General features: G+C 40.2%; 1 protein-coding gene and 1 long non-coding RNA gene across 2 annotated transcripts; one reads left to right on the plus strand and one right to left on the minus strand.

Annotated features, from left to right (window-relative positions):
• Positions 1-224: 224 nt before the first annotated feature.
• On the minus strand, positions 225-8,967 carry SRSF1 (serine and arginine rich splicing factor 1). The gene is made up of 4 exons (XM_047708264.1): positions 8,640-8,967; positions 8,048-8,232; positions 7,493-7,665; positions 225-7,293 (listed from the first exon to the last, which is right to left on the minus strand). The coding sequence occupies exons 1-4, from the start codon at positions 8,831-8,833 to the stop codon at positions 7,099-7,101; spliced, it is 747 nt and encodes a 248-aa protein (XP_047564220.1). The 5' UTR covers positions 8,834-8,967; the 3' UTR covers positions 225-7,098.
• Positions 8,968-9,105: 138 nt separating this feature from the next.
• On the plus strand, positions 9,106-24,834 carry LOC125087686 (uncharacterized). The gene is made up of 3 exons (XR_007123490.1): positions 9,106-9,866; positions 18,913-19,039; positions 24,054-24,834. It is a non-coding gene; the product is annotated as an uncharacterized LOC125087686 (long non-coding RNA).
• Positions 24,835-26,024: the final 1,190 nt, after the last annotated feature.

Raw genomic sequence — 26,024 nt, forward strand, 5'->3', positions numbered from 1 at the left:
AGGAAGAAAGAGTAGGACCAAATTCAAGAAATGCAACAGAATGCCTAGCCCTGGGACATGGAGTATATCAAGGGAAGGGCTAGAAATGAGACTATAGAGGTAGGCTAGGAGCTGGGTTACCAAAGGGCTCAGCTGCTGTTATTTCTAAGAATAACCTCCAAGCACAGAAGTTTCAAATACTATAGTATAAAGTGAGAAAACATATTTTTCACTTTTAAAAAAAATTACTTAACAGTAGCTGGTGCACAGCTAGGGCTTGGGCTGAAGCTACTAATGAATTTCTAACAACGCTTGGCATTCACTGACCATACAATAGATGGTATAAGTCACATTTCTAAGCAAGCCGCGTTAAGGGAAGGAGTGATTCAGCCCAGGACTGTTGGCTTTTTTTGGTTTAACGGATACAGCAGCCCATCCCTGTTTTAAACCTTAATCACTGCTGCAACTTGAAAGCTTATCCCAAACTTCCTGTGTTAAGGCTCCCCTAACACTCAGCACCTCAGGACACAATTCTGCCACGCCTCTGGCACTTTACAATCTCCAAGTTTAGCCTTTTTCTTTTACAAAGGGAAATACTGGATTTTCAATTGTACAATTTTGGTTTTAGAGTGTCTCTTCATAAGTTAAATTAAGGAGACCTCAGAGCTAACATTCCTAGAATTAAGGATAGGAAATAACCAGTCTAGAGCATTCTCCATCCAACTTGTACCAAGCCTACTAGTCAGCAACCACCTTCTGTGGCCTCACTGGCCACAGAAAATGACAGGCAGGCAGATAAGCTCTACTGTGCAAACTTAATTTTCTTCTCTCTCCTGGAAAAATTCTTTTATTTGCTCTTAGTATCTTATTTTCAAAGACAAGTTTCTAACAATGTTTTAAGGAGGGTGCTCCCATACCGTATTGACTAAACTATATCATCAAATGGGCCTAAGAAACTTTAGCAGTATTTTTAGTGAATTTAAACAGGAGGTAACTTTGTGCCCTTACATTTTTTGCAATGTAAGGTTATAAGGAAGGAGATGATGGGAATGACAAATGCTAAAGTGTTAATTCCCCCAAATTTTCAGCAGTCTTAATATAAAACGACATTAAATAAACATGACAAGAGAACTATGTGTATGGACTTCCTGATCACAAGATACTCTGTGCTTAGTTAAGAAAAAGCCTAGAAAACAAAATATAAACAGTCAAGTTCATGAATAAACAGTTTAAGACACTAATACTCATTAAGTATCTTAGTAATGCTGAGAAATTACAGTCCAGAAATGTTTCATGCCATGAAAACAAACGACAAAGACTTCTGAAAACATTTTCATTTTTCCTAAGATCAATTTTATGCCTAGATTGCTATGTGCAGCACATCTACTCCGGGACCCAATTCTTACTCTTCTGGCCTTACTGATCTCTATCTTTAAGTGTACAGGGGAGGTAGAAAAATAAGCAGATTCATATTTTCAGCATTTTCTAAGTCCCTGAACCTAATTTTCTTCTTTAGCAGTTCAGTACTAATAAAGCTCTATTCAAGACCTAAATGGATCCTCTACTGGACAGATACAGAAAGAAAACTTACCCACCCTTAAACACCCCACTTAACTTCGGAGCTGATAGATAGGATTAAGATAGTTTGTTTCCACCTAGCTTTAAGGGATTCTTTGTGGTAAGGATACTTTCCTGGTTGACTTTGTATAATAGCTCCCTCTAGTGGCTACATGGTTTTCCCTAGCATTTACTCCAATAAGGGAATAGAAAAGAACATGGTAAAAAAACAAGCAAAAAAACAAAAACCAAAAAACACCTTAACTAGACATTTGGCAACCCTATCTGCTGTTTTGCTCTGGTTAAGAGGAGTCTATAGCACTCTAGGGAGGCTCTCCATTTCTATTACCATTGATAGTTCTTTCAATAGCTGATAAGAGTTCTAAGTCACAAGGCAACAACAGGAGTTAAGTCCTTTGTACTGGAGAGAAAGACGAACACCCAGAATCTGCTGAACTCTAGATCTTAAGTACTGTCCTGTCATTCTGTACACCTGAAACAGCAACTCCTTATGCAAAGGCATGCATAAATTCTCTCCCCCTAATAACCCAGCTGAAGGAACTTACTAAAATGTTTATTAAGAGGTTATTTCTGCCTAAATTAACTTGCATATGAAAAGACTAATTCATTCTATTTACTTTTTTGGGGTACTACAGAAGCACCAAGTGATTTTTTAAATAGAAAAATTTCTCGATTCATACAAAATCACAACCACCTTCAGGTATAGCTTTTTAAGTCATCAAGATGCATCCCCAAAGCCCTCAATCACAGGACTAAGTGCTGGTTTAAATATAACTACAACTTCTTGGGCCTCTACTTAGAGCAAATTTTTCCCAGTACTACAATCTATTCAAAAGACAATCAAAATGAACAGAGATTTCCTTATAATCTCATCAATTCATGCCAATCCCAGCTTCTCCTATAGATCGTATTGACCAATTTTCCTGTAAAGTATTGGGGAAAAAAAAATTACCCCCAAAGAACTGAATATATACCACTACATACACTAGGATGGCAGAGTACTTCCTTCAGTGTACAACTCTGAGTCCACTAAGCAACAGAATATAAAGAAATGTGGGTCATACCTTTTTTCTCGTGGCTGCTTCAGCCTAAAAAGATGGGAAACTTAGATCTCGATTAAGAAAGGATCCACACTAACAGGTTTGTTTTCATGCACATGAAGCTTTAGCTCAGTATTTCATTAGAGTTCTATAATCTCTTACCCAAACTCAAGGGGCAGGTGTATTTGAAATTCAGAGCCATTCGCAGTTTATATAATAAAATAAAGTAAGGTATACAAATAGACTCTGTATCATGTAACACCCCCAGCAATGCCTATGGCAAGTATGTAATGAAACCTCAGTATTTCTGCAGAAGACCATGTATTCCCAGTTAAGTGCAAAATGAAGGGATCAATTCTGGTCAGGTTTCACATTCAACAAAAAATTCTGGTTTTCAGAATTTTTTGGGTAAGAGATCGTGAACAGGTTTTCTGCCTTTGCACCCTTCATACTGGGATGGAACTAAATGAAACCAAAGACTGGTTGTTACAACAGAACTTCTGCCTAAGTCTCTTTTTATACTATTTATGGTAAATACACAGAACTTAATTTGTGGTTTCAGTACACTTTCATATACAAAGTGAGAAGAAATGTTAAGAAATTCATCTACACAGAAAACTTGGAAAAAAAAAAAAAAAACCCACCACACATCAATCCTAATGAACAAGAGGTTTCAAAGATAAAACTGAGAAAGCTGAAATTCTAGAATCATTGAACTACAGTTAAGTGGACACGGGAGCACTCAACTTATGAAGGTATGAAACTTAGTGGGGACAAACATTTTTAACAAGGAAAATCTGTTCATAGTTATTTTTTTAAAATTATTAAACAAATTTTTAAAAATAAAATTCAGATCCCAAACAATTAGGAATCAGAAAATAGGTTTCTTACCTTTTGTTTCCAGAAGGATGTGGGCTGAACAGCAAGGTGGGTTATTCAATCTGACGTTATGAAAAGTAATTGCTTCTTAAAGTTTTTCCTTGGTTAGAAAATAACAAACTAATTATAGGCTCCCTACACTATTCTAAGGGAACATAAATAGGGAGAGAAAAGGGGAACAATTCAGGGCTACTTTTTTAGTTGCAAAACAGTACAACTTTCTTCTTACAACTGCCAAAATGGGCAGAGGTTTAGGGTTCATTTCCTAAGACTAAAAAACAAAAGTCTGCAACTGCCCTCACAGCTCTGAGCTATCTGGTCCAGTGCCCATCTATCTTCTATAAATATGCAGCCAAGCCTCTAATCTGCAGACACCCTATTATCAGATAATACTTTCTATACCTCAATTCTGACGTTTGGACTACTAAAGTTTTTAGCAGAACACAAGCTTTCAACTTAGCCTAAATGCACTCAATCTTCACTGAAGGCAATTTTTCATCTTGATCTGGTTTCCAACACATTCAATAAACATAGGCTTAAGTTTAGCTTACATTAACCTTTCCAAGATTAGTTGTTTAAAAATACTTATACTCTATACATGAAATAGTTTAAATAGTAAAAATCCTTCCACTTCTTGAACATTGTTATTTTGAATTCCTGCATAGAAACTAGTAACTTCCTTAATCTAAACCAAGTTACTTACAAGTGCAATCTTAGTTTTAAACTTAACATCCCTGCTCTTCCTCCTTACATTCCACAAGGCTCATCTAAATGTTTTGGTTGGGTGTCCTTATGCAAATCCCTTGGGGCCACTTCTTCTATTACCAAGATTATGTCTAGCTTTTCCTAGGTTTCGAATTATGTCACCTGCATAGTGGTCTTAAATTCAGCTTCCAACTCTTATTAGCATCCAAGGCAAATGTTAATATTTAGTTATTTCTTTTGGGTGCAGAAAAATGTTTTGATGGTTTTGACTAGCTATGAGGAAATCAAAAGAAAAAGATTAGGGATTTTAAGTAAAAATCTCCTCCCCCAACTCATTGAAAATTTAGCACCAAGGGGCTATCAAATAAAAAGATACAAGAACGAGCAGACTAAAATATAAATCACTGCTTTGGTATGTTCTGGATACAGAATATTACAGCTGAGAAGGGTTTGCAAGGCACAATTATAAAGAAAGCCCAGCTTCTCATGAACAATAAGCAGTTAAAAATTCTAGTGTATTACATTTCAGAAAAAAATGTAATGTGTTAAGAGTTCTAATCTGCACTGAATTTAAGATTTAATACTTACCAATTTTTGAAAAAAGCTTGAAAATCTCAAAGGCTATTTCCAAGTTAACATTAACTAGTCACTACCCGATTCTGCACAAAGCCTATGTTGTCTAGATGATCACCAAAAAATAAACATCTATAAATTTAATCATTTTTATCAAAGTATGGGAAGATTATCTTTCAGAAACTAGATCACCCATTTAACATACTATATACACAATTGCCTTATTCTTACCTTATCTCCCCCAGAAGACTTTTATAATTAACAATAAGATGGCTAATTCCATTTATTAGAAATAATCTTTCAAGAACCTTTAATTTACTAACACGTAACAGAATCTTATCAAAGTATTAACTGATAAACTAGTCACCCAGTTAAAATTTTACATGAAGAGGAAAAAGGACAACCATGCATAGTTTTTTAAAAAATGTTTATTTTTTTCAAAGAAAAACGGCAATAGCCAATTGGAAACCTACTTATTCTTCAACTCCAATTTTGTTCTTTAAATTTAGAAGTGACTTACTGATTTACTATTTAAACAAACCCCCCCTTTCCCCTTTAAATGTTTACCATCTACTCGTGCTGAATCCTTCCAAGGAGATTGCTCCAGCGTATTATCTCCAGGTCCTCGCTTTGCTCCTTTTACCAAAAAATGCAAAACACAATTCCATCGTGCATCTTAAGGGCTCCAATCGTCAAAAATAGGAAAAAAAAAAAATCTTTGGAATAGCCAATTAAGTTGAATAAAAAAAAAAAATATCCACACGAATGCGGTTTGGTTGGGGCAGGAATCCACTCCTATGTTCCTGGTAATCTGATCCCGCTCCATGAATCCTTGTAATTCATCCTCCCTATCCTATCCACATTATGATTTGAATCCAATGATCCAGCTCCAAGGATTGGGATCCAGTGAGCCCTCTCCAATCCAAACCTTTATAACCAGCAAAACCAAAAAAGAGGAGGCAAAATGTTAGATACTGTAATCAAAAAAGGTTTCTGGGGAATGATGAGTTATGTCTGTCATCAGTTTAACAGATGTACATCAATAACTATCAAATTCCCCAAAACAAGTTTCTGAATGGTGTTCAGATAAATTTTAGAAACTTAATTATCATAGAGACTAATTGGAAGAAGCATTTTATATATACAGTTCAACTGATAATGCCAACACTTGTTACTGTACAGCGTATTACAGGTTTTGTGGTTGCAAAAAGTTATGTAGTTGAAAAGTTTACTGGTATTGCTACCCACCCTAAGTCTAAACTAAACCTAATGCTCCCATCTGCAATTTAATTTGTAAATTAAAGTGTTTTAAACATGAGTCAATTATGAATATTAGTTTAAAAGGGGGAAGGTGAGACTTAAAAGTATTCCCAACTAGATTATCTACACCAATACATTGGAATTCTATTTTGCTTTCATTTTGTCTTAAAAAAATGAAATAGCAACGCTATATCAGTCACACAGAGGACATGCAGATTTAGCAGTATTGATATTATACTCTATCTGGTTGGAATTAAAGACACCCTGTACCCACATGTACACCAACAGCAGGTCACACATTAACAGTTGTAACTAAGCACTGTGACAAATTAGCCAGTTCTTCCCACATTAGTCCCTATTAAAACAAAAAAGGGGGGAAGGGAGCAAAATAAACTGTTACAAAATGGGCAATATAATTTTGCCACAATTGCCAAGGTTTAAAGAGCAAAGCAATTGTAGCTAAAGATAACTGCATAAGATGTTTGCAAGTGTTTTAAGGTAGATGTATATATATATATAATCATTTTCAACCCTTGCCTTTTAGTATAAGGTCAATACTGCCAATTTCATCTGTGACAATAGCACTTGGAGTCATACCATTGCCTCCATTATTGATCTGATCCTCCTCAATCCTCCTTTTGACAATCCTAAAATGATTGAAATGTGCTCCACAATCCTTAATCCAAAGCATTCTTAATCCATCTCTTCAGATATGTCTACAGAAAGACACATGAAAAGCAAGATAAACATAAGAACTTCCCCAGGTAAGATAACCACAAACACCCCCAACATCCCAGTTCACACAAACCAGAGCAGAATAGACATTTACACAATATCACAGTCTGAAGAGCATGGAGAGAGTTAACTAAATTTAAACAATCCTGTCTATGACATCACTTAAAATACAATTTATCAGACATGAGGGGAATGTGGATGTTAGGAGCAAGGGGTATTACACAAGAATGCAATTCAACACTTTAGCCCATTCTGAACAAAACAGTTTGAATTAAAAAATGAAAAGATTGTACTGAGTAAAGGAAAACTGTATACAACATGGGTTCTACAAAAAGTGTCACCAATCATCTTATGTACGAGAGCGAGATCTGCTATGACGGGGAGAATAGCGTGGTGATCCTCTGCTTCTCCTTGGGGAGTAACTGCGACTCCTGCTGTTGCTTCTGCTACGGCTTCTGCTACGACTACGGCTTCGAGAGCGTGATCTTCCATAACTTGGACTTCTGGGCCCATCAACTTTAACCCGGATGTAGGCAGTTTCTCCCTATTGAATAGACAGAACTTTCGATTGAAAGATCTAAGCTTTCACCTGTCTTCAGGCATGCTGAACGAATACAATGTAACTAAAACCAGGAATCTGGTACTTTACTTGGACACCCTTGCCTGAATCTTACCTTCAAATTCCACTGTTTAGACCACTGTATCCAATTCTGGCCAAAGAAAAGAGTAAATGTAAAACCTACCTCATGAGATCTAAACTTAGTGTTATCCAGTTTTCGAACTGCATAGGTCATATCTTCTTTCCGTACAAACTCCACGACACCAGTGCCATCTCGGTAAACATCAGCATAACATACATCACCTGCTTCACGCATGTGATCCTTTAAATCCTGCCAGCTTCCACTTGGAGGCAGTCCTAAAAAAGTATTTTTTCAATACCAATCACCCTACATTTCACATTAAACATAAATTTACACTAGAACAAGGACTACTTTAAAATAAATGATTAGTTCACGGTCCTAGGTAAAGAGCAGTTCATTAAAATCCTGGAATCCGAAGTCCAAAATTATCTGTCAAAATCTTCATATTCTAGGTATCCAACCTAATGGTAAATTAAGTCAGTAGTATATTGGAGTTATCTCCACTACGGTAATCTTCGTTTACTAAATTCACCCAAGAAACTTAAGTAATTTACGACGTACCACAAAAACTTGAATTGGTCAAAACTGGTCACTCAAGGAGAAACTTAAAAGTGGTTCCTGTCCCTTCTCAACACCCCTCACGAACAATAAACTCACCGGAGACAACCACTCTGTTTTCAGAACGCCTGGACGGGGGGCCATAGCGGCCTCGGGGAGCCCCGCCACCTCCACCCCCGCCGCCGCCTCGGCCTGTACCACGGCCGCTTCGAGGAAACTCCACCCGCAGACGGTATCCATCGTAATCATAGCCGTCGCGACCATACACCGCGTCTTCCGCGTCTCTGCGTGATCACAGAAAGCAAGAGGTTTAAGAATAAGGCCGGGGAGGGGCAGCTACCTCAGTCAGGAACTAGCGGCCCCCGCACATGCGCACCCAGCGTGGAAGAGCCCACATGCGCTGCATAATAGGAATGGCCCCTCCCCCACTCAGAAGCACGCCAGGCTCCCGACCACTACACCAGCCCTCGGCGCCTCAGTTTCCCGCTCCGAGACGGGGAGTCCGCTCTGGGGACGTCCGTGGGCCCAGCCACCAGAAAAAAACACCGCGACTAGGCTCCTTACTCGGTTCCTGCATGGACGATATCGTCTTACCCCTAACCTAAGAGCCCACCTCCCCATTCTCTGTATCGAGGCCTTCCCCAACTACTTCAACTTATTGCCTCAAGGCGGCAAGCCCCGGGCCGCTCACCGAGGGTCCTCGAACTCAACGAAGGCGAAGGGCGGTCCTCCGCGGCGATTCTTGAGATCGATGTCGCGGATAGCACCGTATTTGTAGAACACGTCCTCAATGTCCTTGGTTCGGATGTCTGGAGGTAAGTTACCCACGTAGATGCGGCAATCGTTGTTCCCTGCCGGGCCACGAATCACACCACCTCCCGACATGGCGGCGACGAAAAGCGCGGACTTGAGCACAGGCCTTCCCACCAAGCCTAGCGCAGGGCAGAGCAAGCCCGCAGCGACACCACGTCTCCCGCGGCCCCTCCAAAATGGCGCCTTTATCAGCTCGGCGCACGGATATGGGGGGAGGGAGGAAGAGAAGCGGGAGGAAGCAGCTATTCGATCTTAGTACGCACGCGCAAGAGCGTAACGGGTGCCGCGAAAGGTACGCTCACGCATGCGCGACGTCATCCTCCGCGCGAAGGGAGAAAAAAGTTCCTCGCGTTTCCGATTGGCAGAGTGGTTTGCAAGTGAATTGACTAGCCTTTTGGTAAAAATTAAACACCGATTCCTCCTTAGAGGGGTTACTAATCCCTGACGAGCCTTAAAAGATAGTTTTTCCGGGAACGAGTCTCTTTTTAAAACAAGTCCGCGCCTTGAATGCATTGGGTGAAACCTAGCCTTGAGTCTTGTCCCACAATGCTCTGCGGTGTTAACGGCCTTTGGCGGGAAAGCCTGCTGAGGGCGGAGCTAAGGGGGGGAGGGACCTGGTGGTTGCTCCGGAAACGCGGACATCCTCAGAGAGTGGGGCTGGTTTGGGAACTCCGAGGCTTGGGATTCAATCCCGAGCCGAGACGTGACTTTGTCTTCCTGCCCTTTCTCCTCCGCACAGGCGGCGGTTTGCTTAGACAAATGTCTAATTTAGAGCAACCCAGCTTAGATTACTTAGTAAATACTCTGCGCTAAGTACCGTTCTGCTGTGGGTTCAAAACGTAACTTTGTGTAGCTCACTTGAGCACACCTTGTTCTAGTGGCAGTGGTTCGAACCCTGAGAAGTTAACCAGGACTCAGACCGCAGCCTCTCTTTAATCGCCTACGGGTTAGGCCTAGCGCAGAGGAGAGGTCCGGTGAAGGTTTGAAGAGTGAATTGTGCCTGTTGCCTGTCCATCCCTTTCAAACATCAAGAAAAAGCGTGTCTGTGTGTTTGCAGAATCCTGAAGTTCGTTCCTCTTTCTGAACTCACCCCCGGACCTCTCAGGTAGTATATAGACAAAATGTATATAGAGCAAAATGGATGTGTGAGAACTGTGACCCTCGGAGACCACAGTTACGGCTCAGGACTGATCCCACTTGCATACTGGCCCAGAGAGATAAGAACTTGTTACATTTTTTTTCCCGAGACATTTGAAATCTGGATTTTTATGTGAAATGTTGGGATTTTTAAATATTAGTAATGAATTCCATTTTTAAGAAAACCCTGCCGTCATATATATGCTAAAACATCTGCACCCTGAGTTTAAGGGGGATTTTTTTCATACTATGTATTTGCAATAGGCCCCAAGGGTGTGAGTCATTGATACCCTAAAATATTATTAAAACTGGACTAAGGGGGCGCCTGGGTGGCTCAGTGAGTTAAGCCTCTGCCTTCGGCTCAGGTCATGATCTCAGGGTCCTGGGATCGAGCCCCACATCGGGCTCTCTGTTCAGTGGGGAGCCTGCTTCCTCCTCTTTCTTTCTCTCTCTCTGCCTACTTGTGATCTCTTTCTCTGTCAAATTAAAAAAAAAAAAAAGTCTTTAAAACTGGACTAAAAACTCAGGGGAAATGGGAAAATAAGGGGAGAGGAATTAAGATGAAGTCATGGGTGAGATTACTATACAAAATGCCTGCAGTAATTGCCTGGCCAGTTACTAAAGGCAGACTACAAATTTAACTCCAGTCATCCCAGAAGTCATAGTAAAGAAGGGAAAACAAATATATTCAAAATCCTAAGTGCTGGGGCGCCTGGGTGGCTCAGTTGGTTGAGTGTCTGCCTTATGCCTGGGTCATGATCTCAGGGTCCTGGGATTGAGCCCTATGTCTGGTTCCCTGGTTAGCGGGCAGTCTGCTTCTTCCTCTGCATCCCCACCCCCCTCATTCTTTATCCTCTCAAATAAATAAAATTTAAAAATTTTAAGTGCCTTTGAGATTAAAAAATAAGTAGGTTGTTTAGGAGGCCATGTTTTCTTAGTTCTAAAAGTTGATTGCATTTTACAGATGTCTCTGATTGATCCCCTAATAGCAAATTCTATTTGATTCTGAACAGATTCATAGAAGATCTTTGGTAGTCCTTGAACTCTCTGTGATGGGTTCCAAAATTATGCATATATGTACATGTACGTTTTCTTTCTTTCTTTTTTTTTTTTTTAAGATTTTATTTATTTATTTGACAGCTCACAATTAGAGAGAGAGAGGAGGAAGCAGGCTCCCTGCTGAACAGAGAGCCCGATGCGGGGCTTGATCCCAGGACACTGGGATCATGACCTGAGCCGAAGGCAGAGGCTTTAACCCACTGAGCCACCCAGGTGCCCCATATATGTACGTTTTCTGCAAAGAGAATTTGAATTTTTTTTTTTTAAGATTTTATTTATTTGACAGAGAGAGATCACAAGTAGACAGAGAGGCAGGCAGAGAGAGAGGGGGAAGCAGACTCCCTGCTGAGAAGAGAGCTGATGGTGGGGCTTGATCCCAGGACCCTGGGATCATGACCTGAGCTGAAGGCAGAGGCTTTAACCCACTGAGCCACCCAGGTGCCCCGAGGATCTGAAATTTTAATCAGATTCTTAAAGGGGTCAGTAGATTCCCAAAGGGAAGAGAACCTCTGAAACTTTTAGAGGGAAGGACAGATTGTTTATCTTTTAGACCACCCTTCATTGATTATCCTTCAATTATATTTTTGAAACTGAGGTTTTAATAAGAAAAAACTAATAATTTTTAAAATGAGAAGCTGACCAAAAAAGACACTATTTCAACAAATTTATTCAGTTTCTAGCATTGTCCTATTCAGTTAGTAGCAGAAAAGATAGGAGTTTTTTTTAAAAATTGTGTGTATATCATATATTGATTCTTTCATTGAATAGTTATTCAGTGAGCACACTTATTTTATCCATCCACTCAGAGTTATTTAGGCTCATCTGTTGATTAATGTTAAGTTAATGATAACTGAAGTGATTTAAACATAGGTGCTTTTAATTTCAAGGTATTTTTGTTGCAGAAATATAAGAAAATTGTGAATTTGCTTTGATTTATTATTGTCCAATTTTGTGCAATCACTTCTGATGTTCAGTTCAGAGGAATACAAGTAGAATTTAATATGGAGTGAATAGGACATTCTTGTTCCTCTATTGATTTACTGTATTTGAATGTAACCAAATTATAAATTCTGGGGTCCATAATGAGGGCAGAATAGAGCAGGAAAAATCTGAATGGCTGTTTACCAAGGTCTCCCAGGATGACATTAGTTTGGTGATTATTAAAGTTATTATTATTATTATTAAAGTTAACATTATTATTATTATTAAAGTTAAGGGTGTGATTTTTTTTTTTTTTAAGATTCATTTATTTCGGAGAGAAGAGCATGAGTGTGGGGGTGAGGGGCAGAGGGAGGAGAGAGAGAATCTCAAGCAGAATCCCCCCCTGAGCACAGAGCCCACCGCAGGGCTTGATCTCAGGACCTGAACTTAAGTCATGACCTGAAGTCATGACCTGAACTTAAACTAGTAGTCAGAAGCATAACAGGACTGAGCCACCCAGGTGCCCCAAGGGTGTGATCTTAATATTAGTATTGCAGAGTTGATTAACATATTTTGGTCTATAAGAGTGCAAAACAAGAAAGCAAGCTGGGTGGTGGGGAGTGGGGGGGGTCACATTCATTTTGGGTAACCAGGATGCTCAGATTGTACACACCAAGATAACTGTTTTAGCAGGTGTGAAAAACAAAATCAGGCAGTTGCTTAGTAAATGAAGCAAATTGTTTTGAGAGAGCTCATTCAGGCAGTGGTGAGACCTGAAAAAATGATCCCCACCCCGCTCAGAATATACCTCTTTTAAAACAGGAAAATTCGTAACCCCCTGGATTTTGTGTGTCTGTTCCTTGGATAATGGTGCTGGGTAAAGATTAGCAGTTCTTTTTTTTTTTTTTAAAGTAGGCTTGACATCCAGCAAGGAGCTCAACACAGGGCCTAAACTTAGGACCCTGAGATCAAGACCTGAGATGAAATCAAGAGTCAGGCACTCAATCCAATGAACCCTGCCAATTCTCTTTCTGTAGACTGATCTTCACATAAAACTTTGTTTAAACAGCATACTAGGCATTGATTAGATGAGATTACATCCTCATTTTAATTAGGGGTTCAGAGTGTTTGTCAGCTCCTCAGTTACACATTCACTGGCAGTTTTAGGTCTGGTTCCCACAGCCAGCTAATTTATGAAGTACACATTTTACTAGCTTACTCCTCAGAAGTTGCCTTATTTTCAGCACTGTTGTTGCTGTTTATAAAAAGTTACTTCCTCAAAAAACTTTAAATGCTTTCGACTCAATCTAGTAAATATATACTAGTGTCAGCACTGTATTTTACCCTAGAAATATTTACTTGAGGGAAAAAAAAGGTTGAAGTCATACAACCCAGTGTTTCAGTTATTTGCCAAACACTTAAATTCCCTAAACCCATGGTGATAGTTATGCAACTCTGTAAATATACTAAAAATCACTGAATTGTACACAAAGAGACTGAATTGTATAGTATGTAAATTATCACTCAATAAAATTGTTTTTCAAAACGACTGGGAAAAATTATTTACAAAATCAGCAATATCACTCTCCAGTACCATTTCTCTTAAAGGCATTATTGGGGATAGGGAGTATTGGAGATTAATTTATCCTGAAATATGGCCTTCCAAATCTGGAAATTCTGTTTTCCTTATTCATGTGTCAATCCCTACTGTCTTCCTTAGGGATAACTGTTATTTTTACTGGGTAAAGAGACTCAAAGATTAGGAGTACTTGAGTCTATGAGGTGCAGGAGTTCCCCCCAGGAGCAGTTGATTTGCATGACTCTGTTCTGTTGTTCTACTTATTTTAGTGCTAAATATTCTCTGAAAAAGGAAGAAATAGTATATATCTTTTTTATTTCATTTACATTTGTCTTCTCTCTAGCAAACTATATTGAGGGACAGATTTCTGCTGTAACTTCTTTATTACCAGTAAAATCTCTGTTAAAAATGAATATTATTGACAATTTACTGACTGCTTTTTGAAAGAGGTGGGCCGTTAAATGAGCAGAATGTTGTTTCTATGGAAACCTCATCCTGTTGCTACCAGTGGATAGACACAATGGGTACAAGGATTGCTTTCATTCCACAGTATAAAAATTATGGCCACTTTACAGGCCCAAATAAGTCCTCTAATAATATAGTCTTGGTACTCTTATTTGAGGACTGGCTTCCCTTATTCTTTGACTCCTATTGTTTTGTTTTTGGCTAATTCTTCCCATCATAACAACAGGGCATGATTTTGCTAGAAACCAGGTCTTAAAATGATCTGTTATAAAGAAATGTATTTTCACCACGTCTTCCTATTAATATCATGGCTCCCTCTTTCTGGTTAGTTCTTCCCCTTAAAAATTAAAACTGCAATTCATGTTGTACATTTCCTAATTGGAATAAATGGCTCTTTAAGGAATTTTATGAAAAACATAAGCAGTTATGCTTTATTTGCCAAAAATGCTACCCTTTTTTGACAGATCTTATAGTGTGAGTCCTGTAAAAGTGTAAGCTATGATTATTAGCAGTAATACTGATATTAGAGGTTAATAATGCTACCAAGTATGTTAGAAATTATTTCAATACAATTTTTTGAGGTTTTGAGAGCATCGCTGTTTTTTTTCTCTGTTGTTTTAAAAGGTAGCCCAGATTAGCTGAAAACTCTCAGAATTACTTTTCTAGATTTACTTGCAGAGTGGAGCTGTTGCTACATAGACTATATGACCCGCAAGCCTCAAATATTTACTACTTGGCTCTTTAAGGAAAATGTTTAGCAATCTCAAGCCAAGAGGAAAATGACTTGCTTTTGTGATTTTTACTTACACTGAATTCAAAAATTCAGTTTTGGAGCGCCTGGGTGGCTCAGTGGGTTAAAACCTCTGCCTTTGGCTCAGGTCATGATCCCCAGGGTCCTGGGATCGAGCCCCGCATCGGGCTCTCTGCTTGGCAGGGAGCCTGCTTCCTCCTCTCTATCTGTCTGCCTCTCTGCCTACTTGTGATCTCTGTCTGTCAAATAAATAAATAAATAAATCTTTATTTAAAAAAAAAAAAAAATTCAGGGACGCCTGGGTGGCTCAGTTGGTTGGACGACTGCCTTCGGCTCAGGTCATGATCCCAGAGTCCTGGGATCGAGTCCCGCATCGGGCTCCCAGCTCCATGGGGAGTCTGCTTCTCCCTCTGACCTTCTCCTCGCTCGTGCTCTCTCTCACTGTCTCTCTCTCAAATAAATAAATAAAATCTTTAAAAAAAAAAAATTCAGTTTTGTCATGGCCTCTCTTTCTCTCTCCCTCTCTCCCCCCACCCCGCAGGTGTTTTTGTCATGGGTAATATTTTACATTGTTAATATTTGTCACCATAAGTAATACACTTTTTAAAATTAATACATTTTTTTACGCAGGCTTCATCAGCCGTTACTATAGTTTAGCGATAGGGTACCAAGAACTGGTGGAAACCAACTGCCCTACCAGTGGGAACAGCCTTGATGAGGAGGTGTTGCTCTGCTCCGCTCCGTTGGGTTGCATTCTTCCGTACCGTAGTCTAGTTGACTCAGAATTGCTGGTGCAAGAGTGCAGGGTTGCGTAACCATTCTTGCACTGAAGTAACGTGGCATGCAGAGTTCATAACAGGTTTTGTTCTAAGTAAGTATATGTTACTGTCCGTTCACTGTGGAATTTGCAGATGAAATTTCCAAAATTTGCAGATTAGAGTCCACAGTTCTGGGATCCCACTGGCTTTCAAGTTGGTGCTGGCACCTCCATGCTGGCCCCAGAGGTGACACCTCTGTAGTCTACAATCTAGACCCATGCCCACGGGGTCCCTTCTTGTCTGGCCTCCACCTGCTTCCACGTGGCCAGGAGCCACTCTGCCTCACCAGTTGTAATTCCTTCCAACTTATTTTCTTCTCTTTGTGGAATCCAGCCTTGAGGCGAGAAAAAAAATTCTTTCCTTTGGCTCAGAGTCTCCATTTCTTGTCTTGGGATCTCTCTTTATATATGATGATTGAGAGTGAGAATGGTTGCCTTTGGAGGAACTTCCTCTCCTTTCTGCAGGAATATAACCTCTCCCTCCCCTCCACCAGTTTCATCAGGTCTTAATGAGCCAACATGGATATATTTTCTGAAGTCTGGATTGTTCAGAATTAGTACCACATGTAGGACCTTCTCAGTACATAGTCAAGAATGAGCCTTGCCAGGCAAACATAGTCCAGGACATTTTTCCTTTTCTAGTTCCAGTTCCTCTAATAAGAGATGAAAAACAAGTCTGGATATCCTTTATCTGCTGGATCTCAGTTTCTGCTACAGTGCAAGTCACATCTTAAATAACATACTCATCCCTACGAAAACATATCTACTTCAGTAATGAGATAAAAAATATTTCTATCTGGTCACCTGGGTGGCTCAGTCAGTTGAGCGGCTGCGTTTAGCTCAGGTCATGATCCCAGGGTCCTCGGACTGAGTCCCATATCAGGGTCCCTGCTCGGCAGAGAGCCTGCTTCTCCCTCTCCCTCTGCCTGCTGCTCTGCCTACTTGTGCTCTCTATCTCTCTGTCAAATAAATAAATGAAATCTTAAAAAATATATATTTCTATCTGTACATTCCTAAGTCTCCATAATAATTTTACAGTGTTGGAGCGCCTGGGTGGCTCAGTCGGTTATGCATCTGCCTTTGACTTAAGTAATGATCCTAGGGGCCTGGGATATGAGCCTCACTTCAGGCTCCCTGCTCATCCTCTTCCCTTCTGGGAATGGGCTTTTCCCTCTACCCCAACCCCCTGCTTGAGTTCCCTCCCCCCCCCAAAATAAATAATAAAATCTTAAAAAAACAAAGTTGGTTTTTTTTTTTACAGTGCCATAGCGTGTATTCACCAAACACAATTTACATGCCCAAGTAATATATTCAGCTTCTCAATCTTAAAATATTTGCATTTAGAAAAAAGCTTTATAGTTTTTCTCAAAATGAGCAAGTGGGTGTTACTTTTTTAAAAATCTATTTATTTATTTGACAGACAGATCACAAATAGGCAGAGAGGCAGGCAGAGAGAGAGGAAGGGAAGCAGGCTCCCTGCTGAGCAGAGCCCCCCGGGGCTCGATCTCAGAACCCAGAACCCAAAACCCTGGGATCATGACCTGAGCCGAAGGCAGAGGCTTTAACCCACTGAGCCACCCAGGCACCCCCAAGTGGGTGTTACCTTAAATGTGCAACTAGAAAGCCCCATTAGGTAAGGTTCTTAATACAAAAGAAATAGTCTAAAGGATTATTCAGATCTCTCACCTTTATGGATACAATAACTGTTTATCTAATGTATTTTTTTTTTTTAGCTTCAACTAAATACAGATTTTTTTTTAAAGATTTTATTTATTTATTTGACAGAGATCACGAGTAGGCAGAGAGGCAGGCAGAGAGAGAGGGGGCAGGCTGAGCAGAGAGCCCGACGCGGGGCTCGATCCCAGGACCCCAGGATCATGACCTGAGCCGAAGGCAGAGGCTTTAACCCACTGAGCCACCCAGGTGCCCTCAACTAAATACAGATTAAAAAAAAAATTTATAGGCATGTCTTTTAATAATGTTTTATCAAATCACAGTTCCAGAAAGTTTCTTATAAACTTTTAGTTTGCAAGTACACATATGTTGGGGCTGTAGTTACAATTCCATCTGACAATGTACTGTTCAAATACTCTGATTGCCCCTTAAGAAAATCTCTCTCTCTCTCCATGTTGATGCAGCAATTGGCATTCAACTCTGAATGCCAGAGCCACACCCCCTCACATTTGGTCTTGCCTGCAGAGCGCCTATCATTTTTGAGCCTCAGAGGAAGTACTCATTTGGGGATAAAGCAATAGAAGCTCGCACTAAGCATGATTTGCATTGTGCCAGATTATTAAAGTGGTTTCCAAAGTTGACACTGCTACTAACGCTTAAGAAAAAAAAAAAAGACAGAAAGAAACTCCCTGTATCAACCAATGTCTGTTAGGTAAGCCTTCAATAACGAGACAACCCCAGAAATTTCAGTGACTTCACAAAAGGTTTCCTTCTACCTGTCATCTAAAGGCAACCTTGGGCGGGCAGGGGCACTCCTCTCCCTATCTGATTCTGGAATCCAGAACTCTGGTCTGACGTGATGGACTTTTCTTTAAATCCCCTATACCACCTACTAGCTGTGTGATTTTACACGAGTTCCTTGACTTGCGTAAACCTCTGTTTCCTCATCTATAAAATGGGGATAATAATGGTACTTTTAGAGTTGTAAAGATTAAAGTAGAGTTGTTGTAAAGATTAAATGTGATCACATGGAGAAATGAACTGGTAGTTGAGGGCTCTGCACACGGAATTTCTCCCGAATTTCACATGGCTTCTTACTTGGGCTCTGAACACTTGCACCCTTGGATTATCAACATTTGCACTTCAGATATTAGGCCACTTTACTGTCCTTTGGAGGAAGGAATAAATGAAACTCAACTCTGTCTTTTTTTTTTTAATTAAAGATTTCATTTTTATTTATTTGACAGAGAGGGAACACAAGCAGGGGGAGTGGGAGAGGGAGAAGCAGGCTTCCTGCTGAGCAGGGAGCCCGATGTGGGGATCGATCCCAGGACCGTGGGATCATGACCTGAGTGGAAGGCAGACACTTAATGACTGAGCCACCCAGGTGCCCCATCTCCACTCTGTCTTGTGGCTAACTTGATATTGTGAGGATACAGCTTAGAAAGTAGGTTGAAGTTCTTGTCTTAATTTTTTTTTTATTGTATTCAGCGGGGAGATGTGGCCTATGCTGGGGGAAAAAAAAGAAGTCGAGAAAGTCCCTCCATGTATCCTAGAGAGAAACAAGTGTCCTTGGCCTCTAGGAGGATGCAAGACACATCCTTTGATGCTACCCAAGTACATAATTGGAGGAAATGTGATGTAGCTCTTTTGCCTTTCTGTGTTTCTGAAGAATGTCTCCCTTGTGGAAAAGCTGACAGGATGATAAAAACCACCTGATTAATGTAATGCTTTTCTCTGTTGCTCAGGGCTTATCCGTGTGTAGATGCCCATGTGTTTTTAAGATAACTAGTTGGAAGAACATCCCATGTTCCTCCTTGCTGATCTGTTTCATGTGCTGTGCCATGACTTATTCTTATAAGAGTACATTTGGAGGTAAGCAGATCTGAATTTGAATCCTAACACCTTCACCCTAGCCTCGACGCCTAAATGAATGTCCTTTTATTCATCGGTTTATCTCTTCATGTGTTCATTCTCATTCTGAATATTTATCGAGCACTCTTGCTATGCCAGGCCTTAGGCTGGATGGACTTCAGGGGTACAAACATAAGGAAATATATATGACACCAACCCAGGACAGTTTGCTTTTTGGTCTACCATGGTAGCCTACAAAGTTTCCTAACCACTCATACCATCATTAAAACATTTTTGAGGGGCGCCTGGGTGGCTCAGTGGGTTAAGCCTCTGCCTTCGGCTCAGGTCATGATCTCAGGGTCCTGGAATCGAGCCCCACATTGGGCTCTCTGCTTAGCAGGGAGCCTGTTCCCCCCTCCCCTCTGCCTGCCTCTCTGCCTTGTGACAGAGACACTTGTGATCTCTCTCTCTCTCTCTTTGTCAAATAAATAAAATCTTTTTAAAATATTTTTGAGCACAAGCCTCTCATGTATGTACATTTTTATATATCATGTACATGACTTCTATACTATTATATTGTATACATAATAAGACATTTGATTAAAAAGCATGGTATTTTAGGGGTGACTGGGTGGCTCAGTATGTTGAGTGTCTGATTTGATTTTGGCTCAAGTTGTGGTCTTGGGGTTGTGGGGTTAAGTCCTGTGTTGGGCTCCCTGCTGGGCATGGAACCTGCTTAAGATTCTCTCTCTCTTTCTTTCTCCTTCTGCTCCTCCCCACCCACTCTCTCTCTCAAACAATCACAAGGTATTTTATTACATACTACCTGGGTGCATACACCCAATTTTAAAGGCCACTGGTCTAGTGGTAAGCTTTTCTGGACTTCACTTTCTGTTTCGTTGTTGTTGTAACATGGCTTAACCCATTTACTATAGGCCATCAGTGTTTCAAATGGTGGAGCTTCTACTGGTCGTCAACTCCTTTAGTCTTCTGCTGGCTGACTTTGCTGTGAGGCCAGAAATGGTGGTGTTGGTCTAGGCACCACCACTACATTCTCATGTAGACACCACAATGCCAGATCCCCATAGCTCATCTTTTCATCTTGGTTTTGCCACAGAGGGAGCAAGTGTACTTTGAGTGCTGGCTTATTTCAATCTTCTTCACTATTTTTCTGAGGGAGGCACCAGAACATGTCCCATATTTACCAACGGTTCCAACCCTCTTGGTGTGTTTAGCTGTGTCCCCGCAAACTAGGTCTGAGCCCAGAGAGGAAAAGATGCAGTTAAACTTCACTTTCTTCATTATTAAAATTGTGATGATGATGAAATCTTTCTCATGGTATTTTTGCTCATTTATTCACTCAACAAATCTCATTGAGCACTCTCCAATATTAGATTCTGTCTGAGGAACTGGTGAAATAGTGCTAAGTGTCAGTTATATTTTTTTAATGTTTAAGGGGAGATCTCTGTTCAGGGGGTTACTGTTTATACTTATTTATGTTTTAATTGATGTTCAATATATTAAAATTCTTAAGTTTTAAAATCTAGTTTCTCTTAAGTCTTTAAGACCAACTTAAACCTATTGGTAATTATTAACCCTATCATCTGTTGTATAAAGATAAGTTCCATTACTTCTACTTATTCTGTAATTAATGTTCAATTAATGCTTACATTTAAAAGATTAAATCTTCAACATTAGCATATTAAGTAAGTAGCTTATCAAGTTTCACTAAACATTTAAAGGAAATACATGTTTAATATAACTGATTCTCTCAAACCCTTCAAATTCCTAACAAATTCCTAAAATTAGTATTAGGATTCAATGCAGGAAACTGACATACCCCAGGTGTCTTAAGAAGAAAGGGGTCAAATATAGGAGATTAGATACTTTGCCAAATTGTTGGAAGCAATGGAGGAGTGAACTCAAGGCATACTCTCTTGGTGTGACTTCCAGAACACTGCAGAACTGATCTGTCAAGAATGTTGCTTTCTGGGACGCCTGGGTGGCTCAGTTGGTTGGGCAGCTGCCTTCGGCTCAGGTCATGATCCTGGCGTCCTGGGATCGAGTCCCGCATCGGGCTCCTTGCTCAGCAGGAGCCTGCTTCTCCCTCTGCCTCTGCCTGCCATTCTGTCTGCCTGTGCTCGCTCTCTCTCCCTCTCTCTCTGACAAATAAATAAAATCTTTAAAAAAAAAAAAAAGAATATTGCTTTCTGGGGCACCTGGGTGGCTCAGTTGTTGGGCATCTGCCTTTGGCTCAGGTCATGATCCTGGGGGTCCTGGGATCGAGCCCCACAGGGGGCCCCTTGCTCGGCGGGAAGCCTGCTTCTTCCTCTCCCACTCCCCCTGCTTGTGTTCCTACTCTCGCTTGCGCGCGCTCTCTCTCTCTGTCAAATAAAGAAATAAAATCTTTAAAAAAATGTTGCTTCCTCTGCCACAATTAAAAAGTGATCAGGAGGCCAGAACCGGAACTACTGAGACAAAAAATCCAGCAGCGTACTGCCTGAGATGCCATTCAGGGGTCATAGAACTGGGACTAGGAAGTCATAGTAGGCACCACCACAATTGCCTTGTCACTGAATTGTGCTGTTGGGCTGCCACTGCTGCAATTGTTTCTCAACACTCAAGAAACTAGAGACTGGATACTGGCACCCAAATTTTATCAGCACTCCACACTGCAAAGTGTCAAAAAGATGGACTTTGCCACGCTTCTGTCTTATTTGGTCATTGTGGCTCATGTGTATGTCGTGGCTCTTTTAAATGTATTGAAACCTTCAGGAGGAAATGTGTCATGCCTTCTCTTTTTCAGCCCGTAGCACAGGCACACACAAGTTGCTCAGTGAATACACACTGATGCTTGGGTATTCAATATATTGACATTTGATACTGTCGTTTTGATCTTCTGGTTTTGATGATCCTAATCTTCTATCTCCTTCAGCTTAATATCCAGTATGTCAACCATAAGCAACTGAGCATGCATAGTAAGTATTATTGAAATGGGAAAGAAGAACTGGATCATTTCCACTGGCAGTTGGTCAGAGACATTCGTGGATATTACTATGTAGCTATTTTGCTGCTGATAATAGATCTTCAGGAGTGGTTGTCTGTAGCAAAAAATTTTATAGTTTGTTGTATTAGGGCATCAGTACATCTAATTGGTATAAGTTCATTTACATCCTGAACCCTCACTGTTTAAGTGTGTTGGGAATGGTAGCCGTATATGGCACTCACAGCCATCATGCAAATTTAATACTAAGCAAAATTTCCTGATGTAACACTACTTGCCTACCCAATAATTATAAAATTCTATTTAGAAAATTACCCAAATTCTCATCAACTTTTCAGATTAAAATCACAAATATTCATCATACCTTTCCAAACAAGTGTGGTTCTAGAGGACCTGGTTTTTGGATGGCAGTGTATAGACATTTCTGTCCCATTGTCATCTCAAAAAACACAAGAACAAAGACCAGATACAAACTCAATCTTTGATAAAACTTAGGAGACATCTGAGGCATAGACAGGGAAGTAGAAAGTGGGAAAAGTAGAAAAGAGAAAGTGGAAGTGAGAAGTCATTGAGTGACTCTTGGTGGACTGGCAGAGTCCCAGAGGGGCACCCAAAATAAGCTGAATTCCCTCTCACAACCTATGAGAGACTCCAAAACAGGGTACCAGGTACCTGAGTGGTGGAGGCTGACACAGAAGATAGAAGCTCTGGAAAAATTTTGATTTGGCCAAAAGGAAAAGAATTGTAGCCAGTTCTCCTTACAGTCAACCCGTGCCCTTCTATAGGCTGCTTCCAATCAGCTTTTTTGTACCTACTTGTAAATATGAATGGCCGGTCAAGGACTGCCAGATGTTTAAGGAAAATGTCCAATAAGAAAGAGGGAGACTGAAACAAGTAAATAGGAAAAAAAGAGAGCAGGGACGCCTGAATGGCTCAGTGGGTCAAAGCCTCTGCCTTCAGCTCAGGTCATGATCCCAGGGTCCTGGGATTGACCGCTGTATCGGGCTCTCTGTTTGGCAGCCTGCTCCTTCCCCCATCCCTCTCTGCCCCCCACCCCACGCCCACCCCGCCAACCCTCCCCCGCATCTGCCTCTGCCTACTTGTGATCTCTGTCTGTCAAATAAATAAATAAAATCTTTATTTAAAAAAAGGAGGGTAGACATGTGTGCATGGTGTATATATAAAACAATCATGGAATGAAAAAGGAACACTCTTGAAACTTTTGACAGTAAGAATTTAAGAAATGAAACAAAAGAATTGAAAGATAAAACCAAGGAGACTTCTCAGAAACTAGAAAAACAAATAGAGGACAGTAAGGAGAGAAAAGATAAGAAAATTAGAGAATTCAAAAAGTTTAAAAACTACTAATGAGTGTTCCAGGAAAAAAAGGCAGAATGATAGGGAGAATATTATCAAAGAGATAGTACAAAAATATTCTACAGAACTAAAAGATAGGAGTTTTCAAATGGATAGAGATCACCAAATGCCCAGCGCCATGAACAAAAATGAAACTCTCACCAAGTTACATCATTGTGAAATTTTAGAAAAACATAGGTAAAATATCCTGAAATCTTTTAAGGAAAACAAAATAGATTACCTATCACACCTTCCATCTCAGCCTTGAATCAGAATATCATTCGATTTCTCATTAACAGCACTGGGACAATAAGCAACAGTACTAACAACTAAAATAACAATAACAATGGAACAATTCCCTGACATTTCTGAGTAAAAATTTATTTTTTTAAAGATTTTATTTATTTGACAGAGAGAGACAACAAGAGCAAGAACAAAAGCAGGGGGAGTGGGAGAGGGAGAAGCAGGCTTCCCAATGAGCAGGGAGCCTGATGCGGGGTTCGATTCCAGGACGCTTGGAACATGACCTGAGCCAAAGGCAGATGCTTAACGACTGAGCCACCCAGGCACTCCTAAAAATTTATTTTCAATGTTCAATTCTATACACATCCAAACTCTCAGTCATGAATGAAGCCAGACTTTTCAGTGCTGTGTCTTCCATTCATTTTTTCTCAGGAAGGTGCTGAAGGATATGTTCCCCTAAAAGAAAGAAGTAAACCAAGAAAAAAGAAGACATTGGATGCAGAGAACAAGAAGTTTATGTAGAGAGAGAGAGACAAAGGAATTTCCAGCATGTTCCAGCATGATGTCAGAGAGCAAACCCAGGAGGACAATTCTGCAGCTCTGTTTGAGGACAGCTAGTCTAGATTGGAGCAGTACACTGAGAAACTGAAGGTGTGGTGTCTCTAGCAGGGGAAAAAAATAATGGATAGATCATCTGACAAATGACCATGTAGAACTTGTACTGAAACATTTTAGTATTGAGTATTGCAAAATTTAACTAAGTTCAAAGAAATTTAAGTGCACAAAAAATGAGGTCGGTGTATCCCTACAATGGGATATTACTCAGCAATTAAATGAGCTATGAGAAGATGTGGATGAGTCTGAAATGCCTACTGATAGGGGAAAGAAGCTAGTCTGAAAAAACCACATCTGTATGATTCCAATTATATGACATTTTGGGAAAGACAAAACTATGGAAATGATAAACAGATCAGTGGTTGTCAGTGGTTTAGGAGGATGGGAGTGAAACACATGGGTTTCTTAGGGTGATGAAACTATTCTGTGTGATACTCTAATGGGCAATATAAGACATTAAAACCTGTAGAACTTTTTCAAAAACCCATAGAACTTTACAGCACGAAGAGTATACTTTAATTCATGCAAATTTTACTTTTTTATTTTTAAATATTTTTATTTATTTATTTGATAGAAATCACAAGCAGGCAGAAAGGCAGGCGGGGGTGGGGGAGCAGGCTCCCCACTGAGCAGAGAGCCCACTGTGGGGCTCGATCCCAGGACCCTGGGATCATGACCTGAGTTGAAGGTAGAGGCTTAACCCACTGAGCCACCCAGGCGCCCCATGCAGGCAAATTTTAAGTATAATCTAGGAGATTGAGGGAACTCAGTATAAAATGCATAGTATGACAAACGAATCTAAATATGTTGCAAATATATGAAGAAACCTCTCTGGAGGGAGTGAGAGAATAAAGGTCTGACCCAAGTAACTTTGGAAATGAGTGCAGTCTGTAAAACTAAAGGCAAAGGCAGTGTACGTAAGTACTGTATGCAGACTGATTAAAAAAAAAACAAAACTAGTTGCTTCCTGGGTTAATAATTCTGAAAAAAATTGTGTATATTGGAATTGAACCATAAGTAAGTGGATGACTGATAGTGAGATCTATGTTCTTGTTGGATTGGGAGTTTATAGATAAGTAAGGGGAAGATTCAGGAATGATCCATGTGGTACTTGGAATAGAATTGGAGATGGTATGAACTCGTGTTTATATGAAGAGACTTAGCTACCTATGGAAATATTTATAGATATGTGGGTCTACATAGATTAGTACACTATGTATGTCTCCTGTATCTGTCAGCTGGAAGAGCCTAGAAGCAAGACACCCTAGTACCAGTGAGCACACTAGCACTCAGATCTTGGCTTCTAATACCATTCTCTGACAAAAGGAACCAGAGTTCCTTGGAGAAATGACTGATTCTAAAACTGGAATAGAAAAAGTACAATATGAGCCTGTAGCATTTTGTAGTACCAAAAAGTAAGAGAATACTTAAAAAAAAAAAAAATTAAGAGTGCCTGGTGGCTCAGTCTGTTTGCCATCCTATTCTTGATTTCATCTGAGTCATGATTGTGGGGTTGAGCCCTATATCAGACTCAGTGCTCAGTAGGAAGCCTGCTTGAGATGCTCTCTCCCTCTCCCTCTGTGCCCTACCCTGCTCTCTCTCAAATAAATAAATATTTTAAAAATTAAATTAGTTTTAAAAATCCCACCACAAGGATGGAAATATGTTAAAAGGTTACAGAAGCCACTTGACAGAATTCCAGTGGCCAAGCTGGAACAATTTAAAAATAATGAAAAAAAAAGTTGCATTGGATGATAACCCAAAGTATAAAAAATAGATATCCATGAA

This window comes from Lutra lutra, chromosome 16 (assembly GCF_902655055.1).
Source record: "Lutra lutra chromosome 16, mLutLut1.2, whole genome shotgun sequence".
In the NCBI taxonomy this organism is placed as follows: domain Eukaryota; kingdom Metazoa; phylum Chordata; class Mammalia; order Carnivora; family Mustelidae; genus Lutra; species Lutra lutra.